This window comes from Strongylocentrotus purpuratus, unplaced genomic scaffold (genome assembly GCF_000002235.5).
Source record: "Strongylocentrotus purpuratus isolate Spur 01 unplaced genomic scaffold, Spur_5.0 spur5_scaffold_17, whole genome shotgun sequence".
Taxonomy (NCBI): domain Eukaryota; kingdom Metazoa; phylum Echinodermata; class Echinoidea; order Camarodonta; family Strongylocentrotidae; genus Strongylocentrotus; species Strongylocentrotus purpuratus.
Genome location: NW_022145602.1, coordinates 5,722,168 through 5,733,343, shown reverse-complemented (window position 1 = coordinate 5,733,343; position 11,176 = coordinate 5,722,168). Strand labels below are relative to the sequence as shown.

Below are 11,176 nucleotides of genomic sequence, written 5' to 3'. Positions count from 1 at the left end.
GGTAGAAGACCTCCTGTGTATGCACCCGCTCCAGTGAGGGCATAGAAGGTTTTTGTGCCTCTGGAGATCATTAGGTCTGTTGGATCATGTTTGGAGGAGGACTTTATCATATCCCTCTATTTAGACAGGTTTATCTTTAATTTTTGTTAAACCCATTATACTGGATATTTCTGTATACTTTCTATTTTACAACTTTAAACCAAGTAAAATATCATGTTATGTTGAATTGTATATCTGATTTCTTGTCAAAATTACCGTTCTGTTGGAAATGAAAAATAAAACTGAACTGAACTGAACAACAACAAATATAATCTTTGGCGATATGAGGAGTAAATATTGATATATTTGTCAATTCAATGAAAAAATATTTCCATTACAAAATCAAGTAAACATTATTTTCAAGGAACATTTCTGTCATGAATCTCTCAGGCTCCTGGATAAGGAAAGGAAAAAAATGCGTACATAGGCCTTAAAGGGACTGTTCAGATGAGAGATAGTGGTGCTAACGTAATGGCTTCAATGCTAGATGTACAAATAAAGATAATCTGAAAATTTGAGTGAAAACGGACCATTATTAATGATACAAATTGGGAACAAATGATCTGATCGGTTCTTTAATTCTTCCAACTATATTATTACAATTAAATTACATTTTAGGTGAATGCAAATCGTCCAAAAGCAATAAATTGGCTTAACATACCATTCCAGACATTTAAGTGGTAAAAGAATTATAAAAGCCTGTTTTATGTTGTTTTTTCATGGAAAAACGGTTTGGAAAATTCAAAAATGGTTGGGGGAATTTACTGTTAATCACTGTTAGAGGGTGTTGCACAGTGACGCCTTAAAAAAAAACCATAGATATCTTCGTTGTTTGGGATTTTTTTTAAGGATTTTGTGCATGTCAGAGTGTTAGTACAGTAAAAGGAATATAATAAGTGACAACCTTCAACAATGTTACTGAGTCACTTTAATATAAAATGGATAAAATACAACTATGATAGTCTGCAGGGGCGTCGCCAAAGGAGGGAGGATGTGTGGGGTGCGACACCCCTCCACCTGTCAGGATATTGTCGGTTAAATTGCGCTGCCGTCGGGAAAAAAGAGAGAAGGGGGAGGGGGAAAAAGAGAGGGAAAGGGAAAGAAAAGAGAAAAGAAAAGGAAAAGAAAAGAAAGAAAGGAAAAGAAAGGAAAGAAAAGAGAAAGGAAAGAAAGAGAAAAAAGAAAAAGAGGGAGAAGAGGAAAGAAAGGAAAAGAAAGAAAAGGAAAAAAAAGGGAAAAAAAGAAGAGAAAAGAGAAAAGGGAAACAAAAGAAACGGGGGTGAAGAGAGGAGGGAGGGGGAGGTAAGAGCCCGAGAAAGGAGGAGTGGGAGTAAAAGGAAGGGGTGGTTGTGGGTGGAGTCGTCTCGTTAAGGAAACAAGAAAGACATGGGTAAATATATTGCTGTGTCGGGTCAGCTGTGTCGGTATTCTTGCTCGATCCTCGTGTACTACTATTATATCAATGCAGAAGTTTGAAGTCGGTGACATGTATATTGTCGGTCGGCCGACAGGTTTTGTTTCCTTGCGAACTGTGACTTTTCATCCGCTGTGACGTCTCCGAGAGTGACTGCAACTACAATACTTGTATTTTCTCGAAGTTTCACTTTCCTATAATTTCAGCTAAAGAAATCAGAGGTTTACAATTTTCGGGATTCATACAAGGATTAAGAGTCAACAACGGTACGATAAATCGTCTTCCTTTCTCTATATTTTGATGAAACGCCGAAATTTCCGCGATTTGCGAAGAGGAGGAAAAACTGAATTCAGATATTGGATTAAGAGTCGAGAACAGTGGGTGGGGAAAACTTCATTTAGACGAGTCGAGAACGGTACAACGTATCGTTTTCTTTCTCTAATAATTTGAGGAAACGTCTAATCTTCTGCGATTCGCGCAGAGGGGGGAAAATGAATTCAGATTTTAGGATTAAGAGTCGAGAACAGTACAACGAATCGTTTTCCTTTCTCTATATTTTGATGACACGCAAAACTTCATTTAGACGAGTCGAGAACGGTTCAACAAATCGTCTTCTTTCTCTCATAATTTAAGGAAACGTCAAAGCTTCCGCGCTTCGCGCAAGAGGGGGAAACTGAATTCAGATAAATAGAGCTTAATAAGAATTGAAAACGGTGCAACGAATCGTCTTCTTTCTGTAATAATTAAATCAAACGTCTAAGCTTTTCGCGCTGGAAGGGAAAAACTGAATTCAGACAAGGATTAAGAGTCGAGAACAGTGGGTGGGGAAAACTTCATTTAGACGAGTCGAGAACGGTACAACGAATCGTTTTAATGTGGTTGGATGAGCAAGTGTGCGCTTATAAAATGGCGACTGGCCGGAATGCTCCCCAGGGAGTCGAATATGTGCATATATTATGTGTGCGGGTAAGCCTGCATCCGATGACCGGGGTAATAATACTGCGCATAGAAACAAAGTATTCGGCGCGTTATAAATGCGATGTAGTAATATTGTACTTGCGGAAAGGCTCAAAAAACAAGATTTAGTTACCTGACTGATTCCAGAAATACAGTACGGTCTTTACATTGTTATGAGCACTAACTAATGCACAGTGAGGTATTATCAACATTGCCGGTTTCTTAAAGCGTAGCCCGGACGGGTAGCACTGGAAGCCATGGCTGGCTAGAAGCTCGTCTTTTTTAAGTGTGAGACTATTTGGAATCTCGGTCAGGACCCGAAGGCTGATTTCCTCATCTTTCTCAAGAGCATCAGGTGGAATGTGGAGTACAAAACCATGACATTTGGTTGACAGTTTCCCTCCAAGGGCCCCAAACTTTCCAGTTGCAGAACTACCATCTGATAACAACAATGCAAATATATATATTAACAGCACACTGTACAGTAAATATATATTTTACAAGCTCTGACGTCACAGACGAAAACCTCTTGCTAGAGATACATTGCATGTAATGACCATGAAGTATCGACTCCAAGACTCACTTCATTTGTTGTTGTTTTTGCGAAAATAACAACGTCAGGAGGATACATGAAAATACAAAGGGAACAGACAATTTGATGTTTATAAAGACATTAGATGGTTACTTTTGAAAACAATTATGTAGTTTATATATTTATGTTTTTTACCTTTGATCTGATGCAGGGGTAGTGATTCTTGCCTGTGACCTCATATATATCAAAATAAAATGAATCAACAAAGTCCTTATTTGGAGGTGAATATACCTATGTGTTCTTGCAGAACAATATTCACCTGCCTCAGATTCATAAAGCGTATCTCACCTAAAGCGTGGTCTATTGGCTCTACACTGTCTGATCCAAATTGCGCCTTTTCCAGAAGATTGTCAAAATCGTTCTTCTTGGCCTCCGTAGTTCCTCTTTTGAAAATAAACACAACAACAACATACATATAAACAAACTCAATACAGTAAACAACTATTTTATTCATACCTCTTGTGAATTTGATGTCTTTTTGGTGTCTTTTTCGAAACTCAATAATGAAAGGTGGACAGGTTGAATTAGGGTATTTGTTGAATTTGAGTTAACTGAATGTTAATTTGCATGCTGATTTTACGAAGTTGGGCGGACAATAAATGCCGCTGTAATATAAGAATCAGCACATGAAATTAGTTTGCGAGATAGACTCATGAATAGTTAAACTTACTGATATGATTCGTCAGGTAAAGCTTGAGAGGTGCCAGCAGTTTCCGTATTCAAGAGAGCAATGCCCTTTGCACCATCTAAAAATTATTGAAATGTATTGCAGTATTAATTGACATGTGGCATTGACAGATTATATAAAATGTGAATAATCCCATTAATAATACAGACATTAATTTCTATCCTCATCAATTAAGAATCCGACACAATACATGTACAAATGAATGAAACATTGAATGATACCCCCCCCCCCCCTCCTATTTCACCTTCAAAAACATAATTATAACATTATTCTAATAGTGTGATCCTTCACAATTTAGTAAAAAAGGAAAAAAGTGACGGATCTCTCATTCAGAAAATCCAGATGCATGACATTGAACAGTTGTCTAGAACTTAAAAGCAAACATTTTGATGAAGCAAATAGAAAACAGACAACACAAAACCACATACAATAGTTAAAACAAATAAAATAATATTACAAAAATGAAGTTCTTTCAAACTATTGTAGACGATGGGTGCGAGGTGTAAAAGGAATTTACAGTGGTCATGGTTTAAATACATTTTAATGTTTATTTCACATAGTAGCTACTTTATATTCATTTAAGGTAACTATTGCAACTTTAAACGTATAAATATATATATAGGAAGAAAGTATTATATTTGGGATTTAAATTAAGCTAAAGGGGAATACTCTCAATATATAAATGTGGAATACAAGAGTGCGATTTGACTAAATATTGTCATATACATTCACTAGGCCAATCAATCATTCCAAAACTATTCCAAAATGATAAAATTGAATGATTCCTTCCTATGTTGTACTTGAGAGTAGTAGAAGACTATAATTGCACGATTTACGATACCCTTGGTTTTCTCTGATTTCGAAACATCCTCCACAGACTCCCCATCCGACTTTAGTGTCTGCTTTGCTATAGACCCTGAAGTATGAGATGCTATCCAACTTGAGAGCATTTTGATGTTAGCGTTTTTCCTATTGTTTAGTATCCGATGTTCGGTGTGTTGTAACTATGACGTGTTTGAATCCCAGCATCCCGCCAATCTCAAAGAACTGTTTCGGTCTAATCTGACGGGCGAACGCAAGCAGTGTCCTGTGAGGAATTTCTCTGTATCATTGGATAAAGTCTAAGTTAAGAAACCCACAAGTATATCTTTTTGCTTCTTCAAAATAATACGGTACTTCAACTCACCGACAGATTATAATGAGAGTTTCAAGGTTCTAGTATTTGGACGTGTGCACGTGTAAATCTTTTTCTCCTTTTCTCTCATTTTGTTAATTTCTATTTAAAGGGATAGTTGAGTTCTGTTTTCAGACTGCAAATGCCTTCAAAGTGCGTGCGTATTGCTTTTATTCTTATCTTTGACATTTCTAGTACCCTTTTGGGACCTAAAATTGCTACGAAGGTAATTTTAGACCCCAAAATGTGTAAAAATTTAGCCAATACGACCATACCAATTCAGTTCCACTTTCAAAAAAATACGATGACCGTTAATTAATTAATTAATTAATAATAACAATACATGGGCCGGCTGGTTGAGCGTAATATAACCAACACGACAAAGCCAACAAAAAATTCTAACATCGGAATTGGCTGAAATACAACGTAAAGGGCGTTATTTCGTTTTTTTTCAACGGCTATTCAAATTATCAAAGATTTGTGGTGGTACACAAATATGAGAAATCGTTATATTTATAGATATTTAATCCGTCTCTCAACCGATTTTGATCAAACAAAGATTATTTTTTCATTTGAATTGTATGTTCTTTCAAATTTGACACTCAGTTTTTAATATGTTGTACGGTATTTTCCACATGTAATTCTTCTTCATGTAGTAATCTAGTATTCGAGAGAACGGGGGTTGTCAGGAAGAAGGCACTACTAGAATACACTGATACGACTCGAAGATGTAGGATTGTGATTGGAATTTTATTTCCCTCTTGAGCTAATCTGTTTAATACAAAGAAGAGAAACCTCTGCAAAGGCAGAAAAGAAACAACAAAAGAAAGAACATCAATAAATACATGTTCAAAACCTCTACGTGAAATACGGTTGAAAAGTAACAGTAAATGTACATCACTTAAAACCAAGTCAACGATACTTCATTTTTTTTATCGATTGAATTATTTTATTATTATATTACATTATGTATTGTGTATTGAACTATATTATGTATTTTTTTTTTGAGGGATATACAATGTTCTTTATATTTTGATATGTTATGTAAATAAATGGAGCTGTATGTTCTTTTAAATATATTTTGTACTGAATTAATACAATAAAAAATGCTACAAAAAATGTATTTCTTAATGTGACGGTTCCAAATGTTTAAAATACATGTCCGATGAAACGTGTGGTCTTTCTATACAGGTGGTCGCTAAAGCAGGTTTGACTGTACACGTAGAACATGTTTCTTAATTATTTTTGTTGAGAAGGTCCCTGGATGAAGAGATCTAGATCTCTATCAAAAATAAGGATATCCTTTTAGTGTACTTCTGCGGAGATCCCTAAAAGGGGAAGTCAACTTTGACCTTGGGTCAGAGACAGTAGAGAGAAAGGACTTTTTTGCCACATCACCAGATCACAGGGTGAGAGGGGTGAACATAGACCATCCACTCACCGCTTATGCAAACAGAGGTGGTTAGACAGAGAAAGTAACTTTGAGCAGAACTTCAGACTTAAAAGTGTTACTGCAGCATTTGTGGTAAATTGTTAGTAAAATGATGATGTATTTGGCATGCATCATTAGATTTAAACCTCAAAGACGAAACTTGATTTCATGTATAGTGGACAACATCTGGTGTCTTATTCAAGAAGCGTTGTGAGCTGTGTTTTCACATTCCTGCTGTTATTATGTGACAATGATACTACTAGACAAATTCACAGAGAAACACTCTGTATATGTGTACCCATGGGTAGATTTATGTCAATATTTGGAGGCCTATCATTAATTGCTTTTCAATTTTCAAAATGAGTCTGTGTAGAAAACCTATAGACTACACCTGTTAGAAATAATGCTTCTCAGTATAAAATATTGTGTATGAATATATACCTGTAATGTAACACAGACACCTTGAGGTAGAATAGCTTCATTTATTAGCGATACAAAAGAAGACCTGATTGACAGTAATAGCTAGGAAAAGATATAATTTGTATCATTAGTATTGGATGTTTTGTTGTCAAAGTAAAAGTTGTCGAGCTTAAGTTTCAAAAGGTTGGGAATGTAAAATATCTGTTTGGTATCAAAAGCTTGCTTGTCACTTTATAAGAATTTGAAAGTTATAGAAGTTATCATTTGAGTTATCATTGATGTTACAGAGGTCTAACTTCATCATTTGGTTTGAGATTATGGTGCACTAGTTGGTCCAATTCTAGTCTCAGTGTCTGGCTATGAGTCTCTCCTCAATAGGGGTGAATCAGTGTAATAAGTAAAGAGAACTGTATAAAAGGCAATTTATATTTCTGTATTAATGATTAATCATGCATATTTTTTCGGCGAGGCGTCAAAAATAAATATACCAGCCAGCGGCAGCTAACTGCACTTGTGCGTCCTGGCTGCATTTTTTAAATTAGCTCAGCCGGCTACCGCTGGCGGTAGGCAATGGCATTCAAAAGCATGCGCCGGCTGCCGCCTTTCGAATGGAAACCGAGCCTCAGATCCCAGCCTGGCGCAAGCCGGCTGGGCTAATAAGTGAAAGATAATTGCCCCAGCCAGGCTTCGGCCGTAATTGCAGCCTCGATGCGCCAATACGTGAGGCGGCAGCCTGCTGGTATCAATATTGTTGACGCCTCGCCTGAGTTATACATGTTAAGAGGTGATATAGTATATAAGTATATGAATCCAGGTCACAAAATTATAAAAGCATCAACTCTAAGATCAAAACAGAATAATCCCCTGAAATTGCATAGTCATGAATTTTCAGTCAATTAAAGTACGTCAAATGCCTACCTATAATTCATTATAGCACATTTTATCAACACCTGAAACAAAAGTAATATAACAAATGTTTGTGTTCAAATTATTTATCACGCTCTACCATCCTGACTCACCCTACAAGAACTGTTAACAACTCCTGGGGGTGTTTCACAAAGATCCTAAGTAGAACTTAACTCTAAGTTGGACTTAAAAATTATGGACAGCCATTGGAGTCTTAAAATGAAATATATTCAAAAGCAGAAATTCAAGTATTTTAGACTTTTTATAAATTCCACATCAAGAACATGAAATCTCCCATGATAATAAAAAATATAAATGATTTGAATCAACATTTTATGCCTTTTTGAAATACCTTTAACAATATATTTTCAATGATGCTAATGGCTTTCCATAATTGTTAAGTCCAACTTAGAGTTAAGTTCTACTTAGGATCTTTGTGAAACACCCCCAGGTCGCTACGAAGACCAACAATGGTGCCAGGTTCTTCTTCTCAAACGCTAGAATCTCCAAAGTGCACCAGAACTCTTTCTCAATCCAAATCCTGGTCAATCAGTCACCTCAACAACTGTTAACCCCTAGCTCCATCCAAGAAAGGAACTCCTAAATGAATGGATAATACACCATATCCCAATAAACTCGATGTACTCTCTAGTAATAATATGATATAATTGAAATCAAGAGCCAACACCAAACTACTGAAATATGTAGACTCATATGTCTAACTAACTGCACCATAAACCCTTCCCATGGAGGATGCCTCTTATTTGTTTACAATTGAGTACCCCCTCTTGGTTGAGAATATTGCTTACACAGCACACTCAGTCATGACCGGCCTTAAAGCTGCATTACCAAAAAATCTCCATCTATAATCAAATATCTCCCAGCTTTCCTCAGTGCACTCTATACTCCAGCTACAGTATTCAATACCATACACTAAATAATAACACTTAAAGGTTAAGACCAGTTCTGGTCATGCGATTGCATTGTGAAAGAAACGTTGTGGAATCGATCAGAAAATGTTGATCATCTAGCATTTAAGTATTGGTGATGTGTACGGCAAGGTTCTTGAATCATCAAAATGATAAGAAATTAGGCCCAGTCTTGGTAAAGTAACAAGCATTGTACACAGAAAGATGTTTATGGGACTACGCGGCACGTGCGCGATATCTATCCGGTCCGGATAGATATAATAATTTACCAAATATATCAATTAGCAGGCGGTTTCCCGGAAAAAATTGTTTCATCACGTATTAGTCAAAGCATATACGTTGACATGATTGGTAATACAAGCTTCCATTTCATTTGTTGAGAGGGGTGCGTTTCCAAAACTGGTCTATACCTTTAACTTTACAAGTACGTGTAGATGTGTATACGATATATATATACTCTCATCAACATTCAAAAATAAATATAAGATACTCTGCCCTACATAGTTTACAAAGCCACTAGAACAAAGACTCATGGTCATGTACGGCAGCTCTATACTGAATAGACGCACACACCTCCTACACACAAACTATGTACATTGTGTATTGTAAATTATTAAAATTTAAAGAGTAGACAACGATTTAAAATGGTTTATTGACAGGCTGACAAAATGTAGGTCAAGAGGTTGTTTACATTTTTGAGGGAAATTCACGCGCTAGGAAATGTAATACTTTGTATTACATTGGAAGGAAATGTACAAGCGTATGTACGCTTATCAAACAAGCGCGGAAAATACCGCCAGCAAATTAAAAATAGCACGAAGGGGCTTTCATTCTAGTTATGGCTTTCATTTTGAATGGACAAGAAGAAAAATTTACGGAGTCTAAAACATTATTAGAGGATTTGGATTAATACTAACGTTAGCACTGCACTGGAATAATTAGTTGGATATATAACGCTGAATTATTTATTTTTTCGTGAGCGACCAGCGGGATTATATTCGGGTTTTGGGCTGGCCTTTGTCGTTGGGCCCGATTAGAAAGGAGAGTCCATATCATTATCAACTTGAACTGTTAGTGTTAGTGGCCTTGTTCGCATCTCTACTGGCAGGAGTACGTTGGCGATCATGCCAAAAGCGAAGAAGAAATCCGTGGCCGGGAGGAAGAGGGGTGGCGAGACGGCGCCCAGGGCAACGTTACCTCCAAGTCAGGCGGAGAATCCGAGAGCGGATGCAGCGTTACCCCCAAGTCAGGCGAGGAAAAGTCCGAGGGCAAGGGCGAAGGCAACGTCAACGCCTGTCGGAGTGGGCCCCAGCGGCGCCGACGATCAGGGCGGTGAGTTCAACCCTAACATCATTTGTAGAGCTAGAGCTAGTGGCAATGATGTACCTGATATCAGTACTGGTAGGCGCGCGGCCATATTATGGCCGGAGATTATCGCACGAGAGTCGGTGCCCTCTGTGAGGGAGCAATCGGAGATTTCATTGCAGGCTCAATCGGTTGGGCAGGCTTCATGCGAGGGTAATATGGCGGAGCGGACTGCGCCGCCAGTACCCCCTTCCGTGGTGGGGTCACCGGTGCCGTTTATGAGCGCGGCTGATCCGTTGGGTTCCGAAGTGGCAATGTCGCTCAAGGAGAGAATTTGGAGGAGTGAATTTATTGATTTAGCCTTGCTTCTCAAACAGAATGCTTATGCACGGAGTGATAGTGGGGCATCCCAAGAGCTAGGTGAAGCCGTATTTAGTCTGCGGCAGTCTGAATCTGGGCTCTGGTTGCAATTCCAACCTCGGGCAAAGAATGAAGGCATATTTTCGGTGGAGCATTGGACATCCGTGTTCCTGGTGTTTGTGTCTATTTATTTGGAGAAGCACATCGAGCGAAGCAGAGAGCTCATCAAATATATGGATTTGATTAGACACGCTTCTAGAGCATTTGGGGGCCTTGGGTGGAGAGAGTATGACATACAGTTTAGGCTAAAGCAAGCGCGACTGCCCGGCCGATCTTGGGCAAGCGTGGATGCTGAATTGTGGTTGATGGTGGTTGCGTCCCATGGGCCTCGCTCCTCCGCCTTTCGTCAGCAGTACGATTAGTCGAGGGATGCACGCGCCGCACATCAAGGAGAGACGCTAGGCATCCTATCACATTACCCGTTTTGAACCAAATGTTGACCGATTTGGAACATGTTTGTGTTAGCACTTATGAAGTGTTATTATACTCTGCCGCATTTTGTTTGGCATTTTATGGTTTTTTACGAATTAGTGAATTCACAGTGGTATCACGGCATAGGCGGGATCGAATGCTGCGTTTCACGGACGTGGCAGTCACCGGCAGTGCACCACATCGCCGGGTGAAGCTCTCTTTAAAGGGAATCAAAAACTGATCCGAGGGGAAACGGTTGCACCATTTCAATACACGAAATTGAGGCGGGTAGTTGTCCCGTAAAGGCGGTCCTTAGATATTTGAAAATGCGCCCGGGAAGTGGGGAGGCTTTCTTTTGCTCATATGGTTCACTTCCTCTCACCAGGCATGAGTTCAGTGCCATGATAAAGAGATGCATGTCATACAGAGATATGTTGGCGGCGAAGTTTTCCTCCCATTCTTTTCGTATAGGTGCGGCTACAACCGCTG

The 11,176-nt window shown here is 38.5% G+C and overlaps 1 protein-coding gene across 1 annotated transcript; it reads right to left on the bottom strand.

Annotated features, from left to right (window-relative positions):
* Positions 1 to 2,363: 2,363 nt before the first annotated feature.
* Positions 2,364 to 4,981, bottom strand: LOC105440515 (netrin receptor UNC5B-a-like). Its single transcript, XM_030988551.1, has 4 exons — positions 4,532 to 4,981; positions 3,673 to 3,748; positions 3,291 to 3,385; positions 2,364 to 2,849 (listed from the first exon to the last, which is right to left on the bottom strand). Exons 1-4 carry the CDS (start codon positions 4,638 to 4,640, stop codon positions 2,536 to 2,538), a joined length of 594 nt encoding a protein of 197 aa, XP_030844411.1. The 5' UTR covers positions 4,641 to 4,981; the 3' UTR covers positions 2,364 to 2,535.
* Positions 4,982 to 11,176: the final 6,195 nt, after the last annotated feature.